At 36.0% G+C, this 24,754-nt stretch overlaps 3 protein-coding genes across 8 annotated transcripts; all 3 read left to right on the top strand.

The window, feature by feature from the left end:
• Nucleotides 1-1,049: 1,049 nt before the first annotated feature.
• On the top strand, nt 1,050-2,693 carry LOC106177028 (uncharacterized). Of its 2 annotated transcripts, none has more exons than XM_087017683.1 (3): nt 1,050-1,241; nt 1,616-1,794; nt 2,235-2,693. In XM_087017683.1, exons 2-3 carry the CDS (start codon nt 1,637-1,639, stop codon nt 2,443-2,445), a joined length of 369 nt encoding a protein of 122 aa, XP_086873809.1. In that variant the 5' UTR covers nt 1,050-1,241; nt 1,616-1,636; the 3' UTR covers nt 2,446-2,693. The 2 variants fall into 2 exon arrangements, with proteins under 2 accessions (XP_086873809.1, XP_086873810.1); XM_087017684.1 differs by having other exon boundaries at nt 1,093-1,258.
• A 1,221-nt stretch (nt 2,694-3,914) lies between these two features.
• LOC106177040 (STE20-related kinase adapter protein alpha) lies at nt 3,915-12,300 on the top strand. Of its 5 annotated transcripts, none has more exons than XM_013559674.2 (12): nt 3,915-3,991; nt 4,207-4,244; nt 6,492-6,566; nt 8,116-8,242; nt 8,728-8,846; nt 9,086-9,194; nt 9,394-9,520; nt 9,783-9,954; nt 10,228-10,426; nt 10,640-10,772; nt 11,160-11,287; nt 11,800-12,300. In XM_013559674.2, exons 4-12 carry the CDS (start codon nt 8,191-8,193, stop codon nt 11,868-11,870), a joined length of 1,110 nt encoding a protein of 369 aa, XP_013415128.2. In that variant the 5' UTR covers nt 3,915-3,991; nt 4,207-4,244; nt 6,492-6,566; nt 8,116-8,190; the 3' UTR covers nt 11,871-12,300. The 5 variants fall into 5 exon arrangements, with proteins under 5 accessions (XP_013415128.2, XP_013415127.2, XP_013415129.2 ...); XM_013559675.2 differs by having other exon boundaries at nt 3,945-3,991; nt 4,210-4,244; XM_013559673.2 differs by lacking the exon at nt 4,207-4,244 and having other exon boundaries at nt 3,935-3,991.
• Nucleotides 12,301-15,521: 3,221 nt separating this feature from the next.
• LOC106166648 (glycerophosphocholine cholinephosphodiesterase ENPP6) lies at nt 15,522-23,488 on the top strand. The gene is made up of 10 exons (XM_013545297.2): nt 15,522-15,781; nt 16,590-16,738; nt 17,337-17,508; nt 17,671-17,832; nt 18,438-18,577; nt 19,027-19,176; nt 19,708-19,843; nt 20,087-20,302; nt 20,639-20,723; nt 21,141-23,488. Exons 1-10 carry the CDS (start codon nt 15,538-15,540, stop codon nt 21,226-21,228), a joined length of 1,542 nt encoding a protein of 513 aa, XP_013400751.2. The 5' UTR covers nt 15,522-15,537; the 3' UTR covers nt 21,229-23,488.
• Nucleotides 23,489-24,754: the final 1,266 nt, after the last annotated feature.

Genomic DNA, 24,754 nt, shown 5'->3' with positions numbered 1-24,754 from the left:
CAAATAACAACATGGCTGCATTGTCTTTGGTAGTCCTGTGGCAATGATAAGATTAATAAGAAAGACCACATTTCAAAGTTACCTTTATATGGTTTTTAAAAGTATCAATTCTCTCCTTTTTGGAGGTGGAGAGCAAGTACACGGCATAGTTGTTACTTGTTTAATGAAATTTTTGACATTGCTCGGGGGGCTCTTGATCAGTGCAAATACCAAGAAAAACATTTTGAACTCAAAAGGAAACAGGTATTTTGTTTTCGTGGGATGCCCGTAAGGAGTGGGTCAACGATAGACCTCTACATGTACCGGTAGGCCTACTTTGATACATCAAAAACATAAATGATCGGATGACCGGGACGGTACGGCTGTTAATAATCTTTTTCTTAATCAGATCCATTTGAGGGAGAGTAAAGAGATAACAATATCCGAAGATGAAAAGCGTCATCCTGTCGCAGATTTCTCTCAGGCGCGAGTAGATAAAAGGGTCATGAATGAACCAGAGTCATATCTGTGAAAAATCAACCTGTGACCCTTGTAGAGGATAATTAAGCCCCCCCCCCCCCTCGATATCACAGAGGCCTTTTGTATATCCTGTTCATTAAAACTCCTACACTATAGTATAGATAAAAAATCGACTTCACAGACAAATATACAAGAAACGGGCATATCTGGTAAAGAACGCGTTCTCCCTGATCATCTCAAATATCACTTCAGAAATACGGAAATATCAATTCAGAAATTCTAAACGGACTTGGAGCAACCTCTGCGTTGGAGACTAACAGCATACTATAGGGCCCGTAATCGTCGTATATAATTATACTTCCGCAAGTTAACCATCCGTTACTTGTTGCAGAACAAGTTGTCCACTGAATGCGACATATATATATACAAGAGTGTAATTATGTTACCCTCTACCAGGGTCGGATATAAATTATATGCAATTTTTTCCAACGCGACAATGGAGACATGTGCCATGAATTCGCCGGAGACATATATCTGTGAATATATAGTGAAAAATCGATCTGTGACCCTTAATTTGTAGAGGGTACAATTATCTTATCTAATACCATGAGCCCATATAATTTCACACCTTGAATACGGACGCAATTATTATGTTGTTCAAAGCACTGGTCGTGGGCAGAAAAGTGCTCCGACGACAAACTTATTAGGTGCTCAGTCTCGACGAGATACGCTGGAAGTTCAACAGCTCAGCCTTTGATATACGCACCCATTTGGACCAAAAGGTTTGATATTTCTGGATGTATGTGCAGCATCTTAAGATTATTTGAGATTAATCTGATGGAAATTTATCTGCGTAGTCTGTTGGTAACTTTTGAAATTAAAATTTTCAGTTATTTCTACACTTATTTAAAGTAAAGGGTATATGAGGCAGGCCACGCAGTGCTCGAAAGCTTTGTCAGCAGGGATAGCTTTAATTTAGTGTACAAATTAAAATAAGTTTAATACTGGTATTATAAGTTTTCTAGATTATGTTGGTTAAAAAGATTACATGTCACTGCTTCTGTCACTATTTCGCAGGCTCAGTTGCTTCAATAATATATATTCATATAACTGAAGGTGTTACTTTGATTCATAATTATTTTTTTTCTATATTCAGAACTTTACAAGCTAAAAAACCATGAAAATTGCACTGACCGCCGCTGCATTGTTACTGTTGGTGCATTTGGTGGAAGTAACCAGTGAGAGATCAAGGAACCAAGTTCATTCAGTCCAGAAACGCTATACATTAACCAAAGGTCTTGCTCGCCAAAAAGCCTGCGGCTCCACGACCTGCAAGTACGTAAATCTGTACTTTTGGTATTATTAATTATGGATTATGAAGCCAATTCAGAATAAAATAAAATAAAATATTCTGATTGAAGAATATTCGGTATATTTGTCTGATACCTAAATCTCTATTTGCTTTTAGCATAATTTACAACATATAGTCCAATGATTTTTTTGTATACGTAAGTGCACTTATACATGTACTGTGCCCTGCTTTGCAAGGAAGGCTCCAGAGAAAATGATAAATCCTAACTGTATTGAAAGCTTACAGTGTGCGCTGAGGCTATAAATAGAAAATGAATTAAAAATGAACAGCGACAAAAATAAATGAGTGACTACCAAACTGCTTCACGGGCACCGGGGACGCAACAGCCATAGGCCTATTTATAATGGTGCCCAGACCATCATATCAAAGGAACTGTTGAATGCATTTTCTACTTTAATTTCAGGGTGTCGGGCTGTGAGTCCGGGGGTGGATGGTTATTTGTGTCGTATTCTGCGGGCTGGCACATCCGGGGCTCTGACCGTGGTTGCTGTGGCAACTACAGCGGCTGTTGCAGGCATGCTTCCGACGCGTGCTACTGGCACGACTACACGTGTCGCTGTTGTATCCCTAGCTGGGCTTGTGGACCCCAATGTAAGAAAGCACCGGGATGTTGACACCCTGTCATATATATATATCATTAATTGAAACGAACACTTACTAACCAGGCCACGACACAGCTCTTACACAGAGATAAACAGTTTGTAGATTCTACGACGAGATTCTCGTAAATGAAACGGTTGAAGGACTGATAGCGTTTGTAAAAGAACACTGTTACACTATTAACAATTTCAACAATCACAGCTGTCACATAAAATAAACGTAACAGAAATAAAGAAGCCGAGAATAAAGTTTGCCTCTAGAATATGTTTCATTGTGTCTTCTGATATGTGCACGTAGGGCCTACTGGTTGGCCACACCTAGGATCGGGAAAGATACCTGAGCAGCCCTCCCCCGAGAAGTATTTGAAAAAATTAGTATGTAATTTTGTAATTTAGTGTCATTTTCACCAAAGATTCCAAATATGGAAGATGACCAGCTACTCCGTAATGTGTGCAAAATTGTGACAAAGCAAAATGCCTCCCCTTAGAATATTTGGGAAAAATTAAGCAATAGGCCTATATGATGTAGTTAAGTGTCATTTAAACCATATGATTGGTCCCCCAAAAAGAAGTTTGGCAAACATTTTATTGATCACCCCCTCCCCCCCCCCCCCCAACCCTTCAAAAAATCCTGGACCCGCCCCTGAAAACGATCGATGCAGTGCATGAAGGCGCGCATATGGGTCTCTTTTAAATGGGCAATACGTATTTTTTTAAACTAAGAAAGTGATTAGTATCATCGTTAAACATGAGATTTGCACTGACGTACAATTTTGGTGAATTTCACACAGTTTAACTTAATGTCCTGCAAAGTTGCGATTTTACATCGCGAGCGCTATACCTATTCAAATCAACAAATGACTGCCTGTGTGCGATCATATTCGCCTTCTTGATGTAGGCCTATGCCAATGCCAAATTTAACGTTTATAGGCCTACAGCAATCCACGTCATCCACTTCTGAGCAGATCTAGAAAAAGTGTCATTTCTTGTTCAAAATGAGTCCCACGACGTTACTAGTATTCACATTCCACTATTTTTATGTCAACCACAAAAAATGTAAATAATAATAATAATAATAATAATAATAATAATAATAATAATAATTTACGTGTATACGCTCACTGCGTAGGTGCGTACAGGTAGCACTGGCTAGTATAGCAGCTGTTACCAATTATTTTTATACTATTTTACTAGGAGCCCCTGGTATCAGGGGTATAAGTTGCTATGTAGTTCTGGTAGCGGGTAGCTGCTCGTCAGTGCAGTCTCAGAACGTTAGATCTACATTTATCAAGAACTGAGCACGACGACATTCTGAGACCGTGACACCGGACATTTCCCTTTACTAAGTTTCCAAGACGAAAGGCTACTTTATTGATTTCACAAACACATATGCAGTACGAATAGTCTTCGAATAGTTAAGTAAGTTCACTGTACAATAAAAACATGACCACAAAGCTGTGTATGCACACGAGAAAGCGCGAATTTAGTCGAGATTTTGGCGTCTTATAATCTCCAAACACCAAAGAGTAAGTTTCCACAGACATGTACGATGTCCTTGATGGTAAGATTTCCAACAACAATTAACGAGTTTTCTTGACAATTGTGCCTGATCGGCGACGGTAATATAAAGATTTATGCAACCCAGCTGATTTTGCTTCATGTTTTATGTGGGTATTTGTGACTTATTTGTCAGGGTGAAGGGCCACGTTTAGCAATTCGTGTAAATATTGTTTCACCATAAATAAAGGCATGCTAAATTTGATTTTCTTTTCTCAGTAGCTCTTATAGAATAGCCTAGTCGCAGTATCTGGAATGTAAGTACTGTAGTGTTAATTGAGGATGGAGATGTGATTTGCTGTTGAAAATTTGTTGTTTATGTTTTTATAACTCACTTTATTTTGTGTTTCTTTAATTCATTTAGCAACAGTTGCATTTCGGCCGTTGCTTTTTGTTGTATTTTTCGTTTTATTTGGTTGTTGTAAGTGTGTAACAAGGTAGATTTTCCCTGTAGTCATTTTGATGTTGATTTATCATTGTTTTGCTGTGCATGGTATTGTTTAATATTACATTAGCTTAACATGTTAGACATTTAATGCCACCAATACCAAATAATAACTGGATTCTCATTCATACATTACCCTTTATCATGAGATATTAAAATGTTTACATGTACATTAACTAAAACAGAAATATGTATTCCGAAAGTTACAACATTTGGTTTGAAATCTGCAGCTGTGGTGGATCTTCTTGGGAGATGTTGGAATAAAAGGATTTTCATCTTTAATTTGGACACTTTGTTCCCCTGATATTTGCATGACACTGATTTGATGGTGGTGGTAATGTTAAGTTTTTTTTTTTTAACTAAGTAAAGTAGGATACTTTGGGTGAAAGTGTCATGTTTTCCAGTGCCCTATTTTTTAATGTACATATACTGAGCATGGCCTACTTTTATGCCCCCCTACCCACTTTACCCACCTTACACCATACTAAAATTTTCCATCTCCCAGTGTTTTGATTGCACAGGGTTTCTAACAAAATTCAAACTTGGAGCAAAAATATTTTTGAATGGTGAGTGGTCAAAGGGATTTTTTTTTTTTTTGTAATATGGTTAAATTGTGTGTATATCATAGAATTAATTTCTTACGGTAACCTTGATTTACATCATGAACAAAGCTATTAAACTACAAGTGATAACTAAGAATATTTTCGTCCTTTTTTTAATCAAAACAAATTATTAGAAGCTGAAATCACTCTCATCCAAGGGTTTCTCCTTAGAGCCATCCCATAGTCATTTAGAAGGTTAATAGCCTAAAGCCTGCATTTCCAGAGACAGCTGTATTGTTTACAAAGTATTTATGTTGGGTGGTTGGTTGGGCTAGCTTGGGTTGGACTCTCTGTTTATCAATGACCAAATTACAGATTCACAAATTTGGGCTCCCTGTGCTCCAGATCCTGGGGGACCCCCCTCCCCCCCCCCCCCCCCCCCCCCCCCCCCCCCCCCCCCTTGCACTCAATAGATTTTTTTCTAAATTCTGTAGTCATGCAGCAGTACATGCATACATACATGCACACACATGCATCCACGACAGGTGCACATGGAACATGAAAGCCGAGTTGATGGTTTATCTATTTTGTGTATCTTGGTCATTGTCATTCAGTACAGAGAAATCACAGTGGAAGATATGCTTTGTTTATAACAAAACAAAAAACACCTCAACCTAATTTTTATACATTAACCTCTGGTGATTGTTAACACAGGCCATTTTACTTATCACTGTGCTGATAAAATACTGGTAACCTATTTGAATTATTCTTGATAATAATTATTCAGTCTCATAGTAATTTATAACCTGGTTTCTCTTCCACAGTAATTGCTTGATATCATGGCACCAAGCACATATGTAAAAATCAAATCCGTAAATTGCATGTTTTTTCTTTTCAGTTTAATATGCAAATACTCTGTTTCATGAGAGATTTTGTTAGAAGTGATGTTAAAAAAATCAAGTGTGTTGGCTTTAAACTAGTCTGTGAAAGGTGGTGAATTTAAACTGCTCTTCAATAGAAAAATATTGAAAAATTGATGCAGTAATATCTAATAACATTATATTCTTTTCTCCTTTGCCTAGCCTTTTTAGAGACAAATTTCATAGAAAGCATGTATATTGCTATGGTATTATATGGTGCTATTTAAGTGGGAGTGGGTAAAGCTTAACTTTTTTTGCTGAGTTTGAATTTAGATAAAAACTGCCTTGAAGCGATGCTTTGTTAAACTGTTTCACATTGATCACACAAATCAAACTCAGAAACACAAACCAAAAAGGCAGATGTCCCTTTTCAAATTTCTGATTGAGAAATGGTGTATTTGTAGTACAAAAATGAAAAAATTGAAAGTGTAAAACTATATAGTGAAACTGGTTACTAATACAAACACCCATATCACCATAGATAGGTAATCTGAAGTGTAATGAACTGTATGTATTAAATGGAATTCAGATTGAGAACTACTGATTTGCCAAAATACATTTCATTTGCTGTAATGTTCATATTTTGATGATTTTCAGCAGTGCTATTGTTCTTCAAAGAAGTCTGTCCCAGAGGCTGATATTGAAGAACCTCTGTACAGAAAACCCAGAAGTGTAAGAAAATAGAAGCTTTTTTAATGGCATAGATTAATACATATTAGTATCCATTTTGGCATGATGAAATTATTATTTGTGTATCAAATGATCAAAACATATTAGTATCCATTTTGGCATGATGAAATTATTATTTGTGTATCAAATGATCAAAACATATTAGTATCCATTTTGGCATGATGAAATTATTATTTGTGTATCAAATGATCAAAACATATTAGTATCCATTTTGGCATGATGAAATTATTATTTGTGTATCAAATGATCAAAACATATTAGTATCCATTTTGGCATGATGAAATTATTATTTGTGTATCAAATGATCAAAACATATTAGTATCCATTTTGGCATGATGAAATTATTATTTGTGTATCAAATGATCAAATAATGCCATGTGCATTAGCTTTCCTGAAAAGATGTTTCAACAACAAATTATGTCCAGGGTGACCAAGAATCTAGAAATGTCAAACTGTGTGTCATTTCACCCATGGGTGATAGCAACACAGGCCCTGTTCATTGAGGTTTCATCAGATGGAGTTTTGACTGCTGAAATTAGTCGCTTGGTTCCCATTTCTTCTGTAATACATGATAACATTAACCCTTTGTCTTTCTGTGCAGATGTTTTGATGCAGGAATGTGTGTGTGTGTGTATGTGTGTGTATGCATGTGTGTGTGCATGTGTGTGTGCATGTGTGTGTGCATGTGTGTATGGCTCTATTCCCATAGATTTTAGATCGATCTATCCCCGCGGGGAGTCTCACTAGATTACCTTCAGATAATCCGGCTTAAATGTCCGTCCCGCCTACTACAAGCTGTAAGGGGGTAATTAACTTTTGTGTCCTCCCGGCTGACAGCTATTTAGCGTGAACCCCCAGGGAGTTAGGTCGATCTAAAGTAGGTCGATCTAATCTATGGAAATGGGGTGTATGTGTGTGTGTGAGAGAGAAAGAGAAGTGGGTGTGTAAGCAGAAGGGGAATACAATGTTACATTGCATTTTCATCTTGAAGTTGAACAAAATATCTTTGAAACCTTTCTGAATGCTGCCATGTACTGCATGCCTGGTAGTTTGTTCACAGCTATGTCCTCTCTCATATAAAATGATCTTACTCTGTTAGATGTACTGGTCTAAAACTGTATTTTAGACAGCACGCAAGTCTCTTTCTACACATTTTAATGGGTGTATGTCATTGTTGTGTCATTTTGTTTAAAAATCACTACTAATAGAAAGTGAATTTTCAAGATATCAAGCACAGTAATACATATATATATACATTCGACAGCTCTGTGTAACTTTTATTGGTGAAATTTCATTTCTGATATTGGTCAAAATTTTATCAAGTTTTTTATTTAAAATACTAGTAGTGATATTGTTCTGACCAAAATATTAGAAAAAACATGAAATATAATCCTTTGATCTTTGTTCTCTTTTGATTTAACTGAGGGGATTTCAGTACAATTTACAACTTTAAGTCAATGCTCTATGGCAAAAACAATGGTAACATTTTAGTGTATTGTGTAGTCTACCAGTCCATACTCTGTATTTCCAGAGAAGAGAATCCCCATCATGGAGCTCTTCCAGTGCCAGTGACAGAGCTTCCACGTCCTCTGCTTCAAACTACAACATGGTGGATTTCAGGCCTCGTCCAGAGGACTACCAAATCTTCACTGTCATAGGTAGGGCACGACAGTCTGAGGCTCTAGAATCACTCTAAAACCACATTCACAATTAGGTGATCTGCAGACTGTGTAGTGTGCGGATCAGATATGGCGTGACCCATTTGATTTAATTGTTCTGGTCGTGCTGGGAAGACTCGCTTGGGAGGCGGGAATCCATTGTCAAGCGTGCACCATATGTGATCAGCAAACTAGTTAGTCTCTAGATCCAATTGTTGTGAACCTGGCCTAAAAACATAATAGATTTCTTCCAAATGCAGAACACATTTACTTACAAGAAAATTTAGAGAAATTGTCTTTATTTAATGTTTTCTCATTATACATTGTAAGTTGGTGTAATTATTTTTGTTTGTTCTGTTTGTGTAAGTTTACATTTAGCTGCTCCAACCATCAGATTACCAGCATCACAGTGCACATAATACAGATCTGATCTGTTTCTCAACTACATTTCTGATAATGTGGCCTGTATATATTCTATACCCCAGGTCATGCTTGCAATGAACAGGCCACCATCTCACTGGCAAAGCATATCCCCTCTGGGACTCACATTACCATACGCAGGATCAACTTAGAAGAATGTGACATAGACTTTGGCATACTGCAGGTAAGAATGTGATTGTAGTAAAATTTGGCATACTGCAGGTAAGAAAAAATGGATAAATCTTCAACAAAATGCATTTAACAGCCATACAGTTAAAATTTAAAGTAAGCAAATGCATCATGAAAATGGCGCTTATGTACAGTGCCACAGACTATTAAGCATACACAGACTATGGAAGAGATAGATGAGCATTATTACTGATTTATATAACAAATTACAACATGGCAGCTTCTCTTTTTCAGCATGAAATCCTGGCATCAAAGCAGTTTGCTCATAGCAACATTTTGCCGCTGTATTCTGCTTTCATTCATAATAAGGAACTGTGGGCGGTGATGCCATTGATGGGATATGGTATGTACTTGTGATAAACTGTTTCTGTCCAATTTTTATATTTTTAAGAATCTTGCCTTTGCAAAATAAGTGATTCTTTTATTAATTTATTTTATATTTATTTTTCTCCTCATTTTCATTGTCTGTTGATATGCCAGCCTTGCTGTCTAGTTTTTGACGAAGCGATAATATTTTGAATATTTTTTGTTTTTTTATGTAGGCTCATGTCGAGACTTAGTTTGTCATGCGCAATTCACAGAAGGATTGCCAGAGTTAGCCATTGCTTTTATACTACGAGATGTGCTGCAGGCACTGGAATATATACATGCCAAAGGATTCATACACAGGTAAACTTAATTAAACACATGATACAAAATGAAGTTGTAATCAAAATGGGAGTTAAAGTTTGCAGTAGAGGGGGAAAAAAGAACAGAAAGAAAGAAAAGAAGAAAATGTTAAAGACGGAAGCGTTTTACTAAGATGAAATTAAATATGACAGATTACACAAACATATATGGGGTGAACCATATTGGTTTTGAATATTTGTATCATGTATGTATGTATTTATGTATTCTTCTTCTTCTTCTTCTTATTATTATTATTATTCAGAGGAATAAGAGCCAGCCACATTTTAGTCTCAGCCAATGGGCAAGTTCGTTTGTCTGGAATGCGGTACATGCTCGACACAATCGTAGGTGGCGCCAAGGAGCATGTGGTCCATGATTACCCCACCACTGCTATTAAATCTCTCCACTGGATGGCACCAGAGATACTAGAACAGGTAGAATAACTGGTCAATCAGTTCAGTTAAAAGGGACACTATCTTCCTACAGGTAGCAGTTTCTTTTCTGGAATGATTTACTGATACAATATTAGATAATCATTTAGTGGCTGAACTGAAAAAAAAACATGGAAATATTTTGAAGAAGTGATAAATTGTATTCCAGCTTGTTTTATTTTTAAATTTGTAGGAGTCACATCTTTGTTAATGTCTTGAGTGGTGTTACAAAATAAAGTTGATGACATTGGTCATATTTCTTTTGACTGCTTCCAGAATATGGCTGGCTACGACAACAAGTCGGATATCTACAGTATTGGAATCACAGCGTGTGAGCTGGCCAACGGCTGTGTGCCTTTTGCTGATATGCCGCTGACGTTAATGTTACTGGAGAAGATGAGTGGGACAACGCCACGACTGCTGGATAACACTACAGTCCCTGACTACATCATGGAGGAAAATCAAAACATGGAAGGTAGTGTTTGTTCTTTTTGAGCCAAATAATGCTATACTTTTTTTTCTTCAAATTTATTTGTGAAGTATTCTTTGTAATTCAATTGTCGTTGTCTTGTTGGCTTTTTTTTTAATCATTCACTTTTCTTGTCACTTCAATCACAGCATACTGACTATCTAAATTCAACCTCACACACATCAGTAGTTGCATATGGAGATACATGCATATTTTCAGGGGGCACAGACTCCGGTATTCTTCGAGACAGTGAGGGGAACTCTCGAGGAGACACCATCAAGTACCAAAGAATTTTTTCTTCACATTTTCATGAGTTTGTGGAGTCGTGTCTTAAAAGGGATCCCACAGAAAGGTGAGTGGAAACAGAAATGTAAAGGGTATGCATGAGCATGCAGGCATAAAAACACACACACACACATACAGTTTTGAATTCTTTCCATATGTGCGTGCAAGTCATTCTCAAAATAGAATTTTTTTACATTGACATATTGAACACTGAGCTCTATATTGATTTTAACATTTTAAAAAGAAAATTATAAGAATAATAAGAATTTTGTTTGCTGAAATAAGTCACTCAGTTTTATTTATTTATTTATTTATCTTTTAATGTATTTATTTATTCTTTCATTTATTTATTTTATGTCTCAATCATTTTTATGTTGTCTGAATTAAATACAACCTTACAGTGTGGAAGTGTAGCTAAATATCAGTCAAATAATTGAAGTTTTTATCCCTGCAGGCCCACTGTGACAGATCTACTTAGCCATTCTTTCTTCAAACAAGTGAAGAAGAAGAGCACAGAAGCTTATTTACCCAACCTTCTTATACCCGTACAACCGCTTACAGATGCTACAAAATTACCCAAAGGTAAGTGGAAGTTAAAATGAAATTAAGTACATTTTAGGCTGTTTTTAGAATGATTAATTTTAGCCTAAATTTAGCCTAATAAACAAAGTCTAATATGCCATGGCAAAAGAGAATGTAGAATATTGTACTTATTTGATAAATTTGTCATTGGTTTATTAAGAAATATTGATCTGACAGAAATTATATACATAAATTATTTATATTTGGTGAATAGAAATTTTGTCTTCAATACCAGGTATTGCAACACTTTTCAGCTGTGGAGGGGCCACGTTCTTCAGCCTACTCATGATTTTGAATTCAGTTGTTTTTTTTTTTTTAAGTTGTCAATTAGGCACAAATGCTTATCCTTTGATATAGATTTCATTTGTTTATTTTTGAAAACAATTCAAATGTAGTCATTTAACTGTGTGTATTTTTATTGTTTTTTATTTATTCATATATTCAGTGTCACACTGTTACCTTTCTGTGTGAAATTTGAAATTTAAATTCAGAAACCGTCCTTTGTGTTCCAGATGATTCTGCAGTGGGCAGCCTGGTGGATAGACTGAAGGACACTGACCTTGGAGAGCAGTGGTCATTCTAATAACTGCCCTTACCAAAAGTGAATTCAAAAACATTTCTATAAATTATTGTACCAGCAGCCAAACAGATTCGTTCTACGCGCATCTGTGCTCGTTTTGGTGAGAATTGCTGGAGCCATTTTGAAATTATTGAGAGGCTAATTTAGAGATTTATACACCGTGGCATTTTTAGTCGATATGTTCTTTTTGAGAACTAAGTATTCTGGCGTACAGTCTGATTCATATTGCTGTGTGTGCTTATAGGACAATAAATATTCAATTTTGTATAGACTAAAAGTACGTTCTGTTACAAAGATGTTTGCACAGTATGATATTGTAACGTTTGGGCCCTGGGCTGCGACTCCCGAGCGCGACGTGGGAAATAAGCTTGCTTGGGGAAATTCATCCCCGTCAAATTGTTTAAAAATAAAATTTATTGTATGAACAACCCCATATTTCAGTCCTTTTTATCTGCACACCCCTATGCATGCACATAGTGTGTGTGCGTGTCATTATATCGTAATGGTGTATTTCTAAAGGGCTTTAAAAACTCATATACACGCAATACTAACAACTCTTATATTGAAATAAAATGATCGCATGAGTATTTAACCAAGGTACAAGAGACCCAGTAAAATAATACACTACTATAGTATAAAATGCTTTAGGCGTTCTCTTAGCATAATAATTTATTACCCGCATGCGTATTCTTGTCTGCGAATACAGAATATACAATGAATGCCTGTGTAGCATATAATGAAGAATGTGAAGTTCGTCAAAATCGGTGAAACGGTGCCATCCAACGTCAATGGGACATACTGGTGCCATATTGTTCAACCATGCTTGTAAGGATGAGTAGCAATTTAGTTGTACATACATGTATCATTAACAATACTATGGCATCTCAAACTTCATCACGGGCAAATTGCTGAGTAATACAATTACTGTGATGAATAGATAGATAAGCGATCGAATAATTAATTTCCAAAAAGTCCGTGAACCCAGACGATTGAAATAACAACACGTAACCGTAACGATTCCATTTATCCTCCTTGTTTATTTGACTCCATGAATAACGGTTATGTCTTTCTAATAATATATTGAAATAAAAGACGATGCGGTCATAAACCTTTTGCTATGTTGGTGACACACCGTCAAACGTCCGGTCACTAGGGCATTCAATTCATCAAATGACCAAGTTAATATTACAATCATCCCGTGTATTATAGCTCGCCCTTGACGAGGGGATTAGCAATCAGGAGTTGGAGTTCGTCGCCGACTCTCTCCACGCCTGCTCCCAACTTCTTGCACAACTTGTCCATCTGCTTATGGAGCCAGTCTGTGGCATCTTCGTCGGCTCTTCTAACCTGGAACTTTTCTATCGAAGTCGGCACCATTTTAAGGTTGAGGACGTTTCCGTTCTCTTGGTTGAAGTCGGCAAAATACATTAAGTTCCATTCGTAATGATATGTTTCTGATAAACGAGCAAGGTAACGGTTGATCGAACCTTCGAAATCATTGATCAGATCGCCTAAGCCGTAAGTGATGAGTTTTCCATGGTAAACCTCTATACCCTTCACGTGGTGAGATGAATGTCCGTAAATGACGTCAACGCCGGCAACGTCGATTGCAGCACGAGCAAATTTTTGCTGGTATTCTGGAACCGTCCAGTCCCAGTTTCTTCCCCAATGAAAAGACAGAATGACGAGATCGTCTGGTTTCTTAACCTTTTTCACCTGTTCCGTTAACAACTGGATTTCTTCAGATATATTTACCATGGCCAGGGTGCAGACCCCTGCTCTGTCGGGCGTTGCTGCCCACGACGCAGGCACATGTGCCCATTTCTCACACCGTCCAAACACTACAATGCGCCCTTTGCCGTTCCGAAGGCCAAATATTGCCGGCTTTTCGGCCTCAAAGATGTTCTTCCCTGCACCCACGAAGCCAAGGCCGTTGTCTTGAAGGGTTTTTATTGTCTCTTCCAATCCTGAGTATCCCCAGTCCAGTACGTGGTTATTACTGAGGACGCAGCAATCCACCTTGATGCTCTTTAGAGTATCCACATTTTTTGGATGCATGCGGAACAATATATCTTTATATAGCCACGGGGAGTCACTGGTGGTTACTGCACTCTCTAAGTTGATTATTCGAAAGTCTGGGTTGTACTCACTTAAAATATCCAACGCATCACCCCAGATGTAGTCAAAACTGGGATCTTTCGGCAGAGCTCCTTTTTTCGAAACGACTTGTTTTGTATAGCTCCGTGCGTCCGTCGTTCCAGTGTGGGCTTCGTAAAGTGTTGGGTCAGACGGATGAGGTAGGATTTGGTCTATTCCTCGTCCTAGTATCAAGTCCCCTGCCATAAACACCCTGACAACATTCGCCACGTCCATGGTCACGATCGCCTGTGTCACGTGCTTCAATATACCGCCATAAAAATTGAATAGTAGATTAAGGGCGTTTTCTTATTTTAATGTATATGTATATATTTTTCATCTTAGTCGTATTTACGATAATAATTACTCAATTTTTTACTTAATGTTGAAGATTAGAAAATGTGTTAATTGCAGTCACTTATGCAGGGCCGAGCTTCAATCGTCAGCGTTTTTTTTTTTTTTTTTCGGATAAAATCACTCCTGTAATATTTAAAAAAACGTGTTATTGTACAAAAAAAAAAGCAACTCATCTCTACTCTAAGGCAAACAAAGCAGTAGTTCGTTGTTAAACGAACAGAACAGCCTTAATACAGTTTATCACGTATAAGTTCTACTCAAGAAGGGATGAATGAAATTACGCAAAATATGCAATTTAACGTGATTTCTGACACCCTCAGTTCAAAAGGCAACTTTCATAACAACTCGCTTGCACTTTCCGTGTGGCAATTTGACAACAGGTACAGGCGACTTTTCAGGAGAGTTTGAAATTCCGTATGACGTTAAGTGACGTACAGTGCATGTATATATAGCCATCTTAGCCTAACTTATAGTAACAAGCAACCCTGTACATACAAACTAAATATATTCCCACATGATATTTATACTTTTTAACTGGTTACATTGATATTAAAAGGCGGTTGCGCGTGTCACTTGCGGTTTCGCTTGGTTGAACTCAGTACCATCCCTAAACGTATTTATTCTTCTTCTTCTTTTTTTCTCTCGTCGCAAAAGACATATGTCGGGTAATTTATATCTTCCTTTTCACCCGCGGCGTAGTCAGGATCTATTCGTCGTAGATTTATTCTACTTCTAACTTTTTTGCATTTGGGCAAATTTCCGCTGCAAGCTCTATTGCATCCGCATCGTCTGCTTTTTAATTGTTCTCGTTTATTATAGTAACGCCAACGTCTCCACCACTACCTTTGCATATATTATCAACATAATCAACGTGGTAAGATAAGAATATAGGCTCATAATATGGATTACTTTTCCATTATTTTTTTTTTATAAATTCACAGAACGAACAAATGGAAAGACGGCTGTCGTTGTTTAGATTGATTTTAAAAACAGTTTGATGTTTTAACCAAATATATATTTTTTATAACCTGTGTTGGAACTTATAATCATTTTATTCATCAAAAATAAATAAATAAACAAAAAATAAAAGTGAAACAATTGTGACGTCACGACTTTCACCTTTTCCTTCATCTGACATGACCTGCAAAGAAATAAAGAAACAAGACAACACGACAGAATGGCGAGTTCTCAGCGATGGCGCCTACTTGTTTTTCAATTTCTGTGTATATCTTGCTCGCTGAGGGTAACCCTGTCAGCGAACAAGCTACTACTTCTACTCGTGGACGGCATGAGATGGGATTACGCCGACAGAGAGAATCTACCTGCTTTTAAACAGATAGAAATACAAGGTGCCCGCGCGACGAAAATGCGACCCAATTTTCCGAGCTCATCTTATCCCAATTATTATTCTATTATGACAGGTATGTAACGTTCTTTATGACAGTGCGTTATTTGCATAACGGTCCTTGTATTAAGAATCCGTGCACGAAAGGAAGCATCGAGTCGTTGCCTGGTGGTCGTTGTGCTACCAGTTACTGCATGCGTGATATATTACAGGTAGAAAAATGCACCTCCCGCTTTAATAATTAATAGCTACATGTATGATGTATCCGGTTATGAGTCTTTTCGCAAACGTCTTGAGTCACTCGTGAGTCACTTTTTTAACCATGAAATGCAAATGGCGTTAAGTGTTCATGTGGATGCAGGATGTCTTTCACTCTTTGTTTCATTTTTTTTTTCAATGACTTTTGCTTTGGGCAAAAATTAGGGTATTTTGCTTAGATATATGTGTCTGTAATCTAGAATGGAGTACATAAAGAACCAAATAAATCTGACTTGGAAACTTCTGGACCCAATTAATGTGCACAGGTACCTGTCAGTGTGAAAAACAGGATTACCTCAGTATACAGTAATATTGGCCCTAAATTATTTGTTGCAAAACATTAATTACACATACTGTACATTTTAAGAAAGCCAGTACTTTAAGCTATAAGTAAAGGTGTCTTTTGAATTGTAAAATTTAAAAACTTTTTAGTGATGAGCTTTGATGTTTATCAAATTTATATCTAGTAACAAAAGAGGACAGATAAGGCGAAAGCTCAAGTGCTTGATACCAATTATATTAAGTTGATCTTAACAGATGCATTTTCAATTTAATCTATTTATTTATTAAACAAGATCAACACGGTAATTATGATAATTCTTTAAACAGTTAATTCCTTGTTTCAGGTTTACACTGTGAGAACCATGGCATAGTATCAAACTGTATGTATGATGCAGTCAAAAATGAAACATTTGACATGGGCAGGAACCCAGAGTCCTATGATTCATTCTGGTGGGAGGATGCTGAACCATTGTGGATTGGTGTTGAGAGACAGGTAAGTGAAGGAGATGTGAGGATTACTCACTGCATGGTCAGCTGGTGTCTCCTTTGTCGGCAAGGCTGCATTGGTACTTAATGAAAACTTGGTCTGTTCCAGATCTAACTGGCATATTTAAATCCAGATATATTGAGATTTTTACATGTAGGTTCAAAGCTGTTTTAGTGTAACATTTTTGTTTTATAGATCCTAGCTATTTAAACATACTGCTTTGTATGTCAAGGGTATATTGAGAATTAAACTGAAGGGGCACATTTCTACCCCGCTACCCTCTTCCCTCCAGAAAAGAAATGATTTGTGCTTTTGCTGCCAAACCTCTTGTTCAAATATTTACTGGCTCAAAGAGATGTATATACCAAAACTCGCTTTGTTTTCCTAGGTCTGTATGCAAAGAAGTTAAAATTTGGAAGTGCTTTAAAATTCATCTTATGTGGGAAGATAATTGATTTTTCCTCAAGTAAAAAAAAAACGAAACTGATTTCTCTTTTACTTACTTACAAATGATTGCTCAGCCTGTTCATTTGGTACAGATTCATGTTTTGTTTAGTATACTTATAAATTTGAGCTTTGTGCACACAATTTCTGTTTTAAACAGCGCAAGAAAAGCTTTCTTTTATCCTGGCCAACATGTAATGTCAGTATACATGGACGCAAGCCCTCCGTGTGTAGGGAGTATTCTGCAGAACCTTTACAAAATGGCGCCAGCCTGAAAGAAGACATTAAGGAGGCTGTAGCTTCACTGAGGAATAATTCAGCAGATTTTGTGGGTAGGTGAAAGTTTGTTATATCCCAGCTAGACTTCTAATACATGTAGCATGTCAAATATTTGTTTGCTCAGGGAATTTACTTTCTTTGTTGAAAAGAATTATTTAGATGTCTTTATGATTTTTCTGGTCAGTTTGACAAGTCTTTGTTGTGTTGTGTTTCAGGTGTCTTCTTTGGTTCAGTTAACCATCTTGGACATCTGTACGGCCCTAATGGCACTAAGTTGAATTCCATCCTAAAGGAGTTAGATGGTGCAGTAGCTGAACTTTTGAACATTACAAGCGACATGAGGGAAACCTTGAATATTATCATACTGGCCGATCATGGCGAGTAGTTGTTTTGTGAAATGTTTCTAAAAACATTGGGTTTTTGATTATTTTTCTCAGCCTATCTTTTGCAAATGTACTTGTGTATGTGATTTGAATGTAACTGTTTTGAACAGTAGTGAACAAGATATATGTATGCCTTTCAAAGTCATGCAGTTGTAATCCTGTAATGCCATTTGTAATTTGTCAACTTGGTTTAAAAATAACCAAGTAATTTTAAAAAAGTATAAAAAAATTCCCATGGTTCTTATTTGGTATTGTTAGAGGTTTGAGCATCAATCTGCAGGGTTTCTGTGAAATAACTGTACAGAAGAATAAGCTGAAGACTGTCTCATGTACTTGTATAATTAAAACTGCAACAAGAACGGTGTCCTGAGCAGATAACAATATTGCTTTTCAGTTCTTGCCACATTTCATTGATCATGGAGTTAATTAACAAAGATATAGTAGGAATGCAACAATTAATATAAGTGATTAAAAAATTATGATAGGATGTATAGTCAAGCATGGATGTTTTTGATATCTGGTCATGATTATATTCAGTGAAAACATTAACACCCTCCATAGATCTCATATTGCAGGTATATAATCTGAATTGCTTCCAGGAATGACATCCTTCACTAAGGGTATAAACTTGACCGAGAGGATGGACTTGAGTGACCTGGTCAGTTTTCCCATCAAGGGCTCATTAGATGTTGGTGCAAATGTAGAAATTTGGCCAGAAATACATGTAGATCCAGCAGAGGTAAGTCAGATGACCAGTTATATCTTTTTTGCCAGGTAAGAATTTAACCAGTTGATCAATCACTTGGTTACTGTAAAACTGTCTTTTGTGTAGAGTGAAAGTCAGAATTCCTGTTCTCCGCTGTTTTGGTTTTTGTAAGGACACCTTATTCGATCATGATCTAGGCTGGTAGGTGTTGATTTAGCCTCCTAAATTGCTTCAAGTGGCATCCAAAGCTTAAAAAGTTGAACTCCTACAAGAACCTGAAAATACAAGAAAGCAATCATATCACAAATCCTCATTCTTCAATATTTTGATTTTTTTTTCAGTTAGTAAAAAAGTTGAACAGCGGCTCATTGGAGGAGAGACATTTTACAGCTTACCAAAAGGAAGATATTCCGGAGCCTTTCTTTTATAATATTGTAATATTTTTATAATATTGTAATATTTTCAATTGGTTTTATTTTCAGTTAGTGAACAAGTTGAACAATGACTCATGGGGGGAGAGAAATTTTACAGCTTACCTGAAAAAGGATATTCCAGAGCGTTTCTTTTATAAAAATCACAGACGGATTGCTCCAGTTGTCGTCATGGCAGATATTGGCTACTATATCAATTCGGTATGATTTACAGTGTAGAATAAAACATGAATTCTTTCTAGGCATTCATAGAATATGTTGAAAACCATATTTTATTATGAACATATGTAAGATTACCTTGGCTTTAAATGGAAAACTATTAATTGTCTCAATATACATGTAAAGTTGATATTATGATATGTAATTCTAATGATAACTTTTGGAGGGTCTTCCTATAAGTGATCTTATGACTGCATTCCCACAGATTTTTAGATCAATCTATCCCCGTGGGGAGTCTCGCTAGATTGGTGTCAGCTTAGCTGGCTTAAATGTCTTTCCTAGCTGCCTACTAAAGGCTGTAAGGGGGTAATTGGCTTACGTGCATGCTCGGCTGACAGCAATGTAGCGTGGACCCCCAGGGAGTTAGGTTGATCCAGATGGATCGCTCTAAATCTGTGGGAACCCAGTCTATGATACCAGTTGAGCTGAGTGTGGTCAGGAAGGAACCTTTTACACTGAGTACATATGATTGACGCCTAGTAAAATGGACATTGATTTTGTTCTTTATTTCAGTTTGCATCTCCAAATTTGCCAACTTTTAATGACACAGATGAACATAATAAAACTGTTGTTCGGAATTTGGGAGGATATCATGGGTATGACAACACAGAAAGTGATATGCATGCCATCTTTTATGCCATAGGACCCAGTAAGTTATCCCAAAAAAAGTTTGGGTGATTGGGGGGTGAGGGGGCTGAACCTTCAACTACAACTCTTGCAAAACTTGATTCATTTCCACTCCCAGTAATTAATTTACAAAAAGAGAAAGACCACATCCCCCTTCTTTCCAAGGATTTTAAGCCCCCATAATTAATCATTTTGAACATGAACACTGATAGGGGCAATTATAGAATGTAGACATTGTATGTTAGACTGTTTGTCAACACTTCAGATTTTAATGCCAACTCTAAAGTGGATCTCATCAATAACACAGACGTGTATCAGGTAATGTGTAAGATACTTGGGATAGAAGCAGCAGCTAATAATGGATCCTGGGCAGCTATGAGAACTTTGACCATGTTTGACCAGCCGACTACATCAACATCGCCACCCGAGAGTACAACTTCATCAGTATCTTCAACTTTGTCTCCAACCTTACACCCGCAGAGTGAGTATATATCATTATGATAATTGTCATAAATTGTCATTTTATTAATATGGAATTAATCTGTTTAGAGTAATCAAAAGTGCCCAGGGCTCCCCTCCCCTCCTCCCCTCTTTTGTTTTTCAAGCAAAGTGGTTGTTTAATTTGTGAGCCCTATCTCACAGTGAAATGAAAAGAATAAAATACTGGGTTGGGGCGTATTAAGTGCTCTGTATGTATTTCTTTTATGAAATATTGAAAAATATTTAAAAATGAAAAAAAAATAAATATTTGAAAATAAAAAATAAAAATTTTTAAAAATATTGTCACACCAATTTACAGCAGAAATCTATGTTTCAGGTGGTGGAGTCAATGCTGGTTTTGTAATATTAGGACTGTTGATTGTAGTGGTACTGGTTATTGTAGGAGTGAGTATTTGGAAAAGGTGAGTATTTTATATCTATCAGTGTATTTTAAAGAAATAAGAATTATTGACCATAAGCCATGAAAAAGTACCTGATTGCATTTTTTGTAATTCTTAAACAGATTTTTTTTTTTTTTGCTTAAAGCATGCAACTTGCCTTCATGTTGGCTTTTGGGGCTTACATTTTTGTTAACATCATTTGACTATGATTCATGCCACAACCCGATCAGAGACATTAGAAAATGAAAGTGTGTGACAATTTTTTAAATATTTATTTTTTAGAAATTTAAAAATTATTAATTTTAATCAAAATTTTTTCAGCTCTGGGCAGATTTTTATGCACTATTTTTATGCAATGGCTTCAGCTTAATAATTGTTGCTAGGCTTGTTTTATTGTGATGTCCTGTTGTCATGGTAACACTATACATTCTTTTCCAGATATCGAAAAAGAGAATACGATGATCTTGCATTTCTGAAAAACGATTTCTCTTTTTCGAGGACTGAATATACAGACAGGGAACTATAAAGGAGCAATATTTTCATCCACTGGAGTAGGTTACTTCTTCCAGGGAATATTGGAGCATTCTTTATTTATTTATGTATTCATTTCTTTTGTCTCTGCCAGAAGAGAGGATCTGTTTTTCTTGGTGAAGGTCACTGTTCTTGTGGAAAGTATTTTCTTAATCTACTACTTATCTAGGTCATTTTTGCAGTCATATATGCCAGATTGATACTGTTGTAGAGCTAAGACAAAATTTTGTTGAAAGTTAAAAAAAAATAATTTGACAAATACACATTGCAGCAAACAGAAAGGTTTTTTTTTTACAATTGTAATTTAAGTATTTTTAAGCTGAACCTTGTTTCATGATAATAAAATGTATATCTATTTGGGGAAAAGGAATGTCATAGTAATCTATCACTTCATGAAGAGCCACAGAAATAAGATTTTACATTGGGGAAAACTATTTTTATAAATGTCAGTCATTTGTTAATGTCTTTCTTCTTAACAATTTTTTTTTCAGTTGATTCATTTGCAATTAGTGTAAATCTTTGTTTATTGGAATGATGCTTATTTTATTTAGGGTTGACTTAATATTTTTTTCTCTTGATTGTGGACAAAAGTGGGTTTAGATGTGTACTGTACATTATTCAGCAAACAAATTATTTTACCAATTAAGTGTTTAGAATATACGGCATCTTTTACAAACATTCCAAGATTATCAGGGACATTATGAGGTGGTATGTGTTGATAGTAATTAAATAAAGTTGTTGTTTTGTTCAAAGATGAGATTAAAAGTTGATATTTATACTCCTTATTTTCAGGACCATTTTTGGAGCTTGTGAGCATATTAGTTACCTTGGCCTGTGATAAGTATGTGTATTTTTATTCTTTATGGGTGAATCCTGGGATTTTTGTGGATTCAGGGAATATGTTTTAACATGATAGTGTACATTTATGCATATACATGTTCCCCAGCACTCAGCACCCTGAAATAAATAATAATTTCCAAAAGAGCTCCTTTGCATAGCATGCAGTAGTTAAAACTGATGGTTTTGTATTGGAACATTCCTTATTATCAATGAATCACATATGCAATTTATAGAAATTCGATGGACTTAAAGAGAGAACCAGATTAGCTACTGTTTCACAGCCGAGGATGAATGGCAGTGAGTATTGAGTAAGAAAATGGAAAGGGAAGATATAAAAACGGAGATTGAATATAATAAAATACATCATTACAAGGTGGAGTTTAGTATTGATAACAATAATAATATTAGTAATAATAATTATTGTCATATATTATATAGAATATCACATCTTGAAATCTTATGTGATATTACTAGAAGTAGCAACAATTTATTGTCATTAACAGTATTATCCAAGAAAAAGAGATGAATGTACAGCTTGGGGTGATAATTATTTATATGCATTAGGGTGTTAATTATTGATATGCATTATTATTACTATTCATATTTCATTAATGCTACATTTGCTTGCCAAGATAAGAATCTCATGCTCAGTTTCTTATTTATTTAATTATGACAGCTATAAGCTTTTGTATGTTGGTATATTATATTTCAGTGATATGCATATATTTATGTCTTGCTCACTATCACACTCTAGACTGCCATCAAACAATTAATCAAGTTGATCAGCTATTTATTCGCTTAATTATCTTATGAATTTGATGATGTATTTATTTGGTATTTTTACTATTTTTTTTTTTTTTTTTTTTTTTGCCTTTCTCAAGCTACGGTGCATGAAGTAATTGCTGAGATATTCCATAATCAAGACAATGGAATTTGATGATTATCAAAATTCAAGTAATTTGAAAAGATTTATTTCCTTTATGTTGTTTTAAAAAGCTGTCAAAGCCATTAATTTACATCTGTTGCCTGCTCAAGATCAGAGGTGATGTGAGGGGGGAAACCTGTTATCAGAAGTCAAATTGTTCAGAATGATTTGGGGCCAAAACTTAATACACTAAAACTTGTAGTTTTTTACACATTTTTGTGTATCTACTAAGATGTTGCCATAGATGTCTAAGATGTCTCCATTATCTCAGAAAGTTTGTTTTTGTTTTATTTTTGGATGTGTGTAATGCTTTTGTAATAATTGGGACAAATATATTATTGACCTTTGTCACAGTTTAAACTTAAATATATTTGTGCATCTTATATATTGATGAATGATAAGATATTTATTTATTTGCAAAACATTTCATTGTATCCTGCGTTATTTTTATTAATGTAAGGGATAAGAATAAAACTTCTTAAAAGTGAAATATGTTATGTTTCTGTTACATGGTGAAATCCCTCAGGTCCCATTTTTTTCATGACGCCAGTTGTGGGTTAATCTCTATACGTTCTCAAACTCCCCCCCCCCCCTCTTCCAGGTAATTTTTCATGAGTCTCGGAGTAATCACTGGGGAAAAAATGAACCTGCATCGAGACGCCTCCACACCTATGGATCCCCGAATCGGTACATCCCCTCCCTGTAAAATTATCGTAATACGCGCAGCCGGACTCTCCCCCACCGATACTTCCCTTCGTCGTCTCTCCCAGTCATCGAAAAAAAAGTGAACAATTGTCTCAAGGCCATACATAATTGTCAAACGAGTGTGATCTACCCAGTTTTTTTTTCTCTTATGTTTTCCAATGTATGGGTATTGGTGTGGTAAGCGGGAAAATTTACAATTGATCCAGAGAAAAACTTACCGGTAACTGCTCTTAATTCGCCCAAACTTTGGATTTTCTTCCCCTTTGAAAGTATTTGAAAAAGAAAAAAAAAAGAATATCAACTCTGACATTTAGTTGCTGTGCTCGTTAAACACGTTTAGAAACAAAAATAGAAATTACTTCCACCGACTCTATAATTGGAATGTCGTCATTCGTTTCAGGTCAGCCGAAAAGGCTTTAAAACGGCAGCTTTTTCCATTTTCTGGGTGTAAACGTTGGCCATTTATCCTTCCCTACAGTGTTCAAAACGAAATTTCACCGTTGTATTTCTTTAATTTATCATATTTGCTCAGGTTTGCTGTCAACTCGCTGATATGCATTAAAAATTGCTAATTTACTTACCTTCTGCAAAAGCAAAAGATTGATTTTTCAACAAATACAATTATTTATTAAGAGTGGGCATAATCTGCAAACCCCAGGCACTGTTGAAGTACGAAGAAAAGGCCTACAGGTACTTCTTAACAAATGAAAAAAGGTAGAACTGCATGCGAAGTTGCCACGAAACACTGCCTCCCCGTTTTAGTGACCTTTTTCTCACGACTTTTCTAAAAATGTCACTTTTGAGTCCCAGATAGGCGTACTTATGAAAAAAAATTAGGCCTACAATAAATAAAACACCAACATTTTAATAAGAGTTGCGTTTTGGATGGAACATTTTAACCAAAGGGAATCTTTTCTGCAGGGGAGTAACAGATCAGAGGTGATATGAAGAAAAAAAAAGCAGGGGAACAAACTTATGATAATATGTTTACCAACAGCCTACTGTATACGAACCTGTGACATATATGGACCCTGAGATTTCAGTGTTTGTT

The sequence above is a fragment of the Lingula anatina genome, chromosome 7, assembly GCF_051362555.1.
Source record: "Lingula anatina isolate TDL-2025a chromosome 7, LinAna3.0, whole genome shotgun sequence".
In the NCBI taxonomy this organism is placed as follows: Eukaryota; Metazoa; Brachiopoda; class Lingulata; order Lingulida; family Lingulidae; genus Lingula; species Lingula anatina.
The sequence above is the reverse complement of the archived record's forward strand: the minus strand, read 5'-3'. Positions and strand labels throughout refer to the sequence as shown.

Excerpts from the sequence above, each read along its gene's own strand:
- LOC106177028 (XM_087017683.1), top strand. The coding sequence starts at position 1,637 with ATGAAAATTGCACTGACCGCCGCTGCATTGTTACTGTTGGTGCATTTG. Across the intron at positions 1,795-2,234 it reads TGCGGCTCCACGACCTGCAA|GGTGTCGGGCTGTGAGTCCG; the intron begins GTACGTAAATCT and ends CTTTAATTTCAG.
- LOC106177040 (XM_013559673.2), top strand. Across the intron at positions 9,955-10,227 it reads CACCAGAGATACTAGAACAG|AATATGGCTGGCTACGACAA; the intron begins GTAGAATAACTG and ends GACTGCTTCCAG. Across the intron at positions 10,427-10,639 it reads GGAAAATCAAAACATGGAAG|GGGGCACAGACTCCGGTATT; the intron begins GTAGTGTTTGTT and ends GCATATTTTCAG.
- LOC106166648 (XM_013545297.2), top strand. The coding sequence starts at position 15,538 with ATGGCGAGTTCTCAGCGATGGCGCCTACTTGTTTTTCAATTTCTGTGT. Across the intron at positions 16,739-17,336 it reads GGATTGGTGTTGAGAGACAG|CGCAAGAAAAGCTTTCTTTT; the intron begins GTAAGTGAAGGA and ends TGTTTTAAACAG. Across the intron at positions 20,724-21,140 it reads GGAGTGAGTATTTGGAAAAG|ATATCGAAAAAGAGAATACG; the intron begins GTGAGTATTTTA and ends ATTCTTTTCCAG.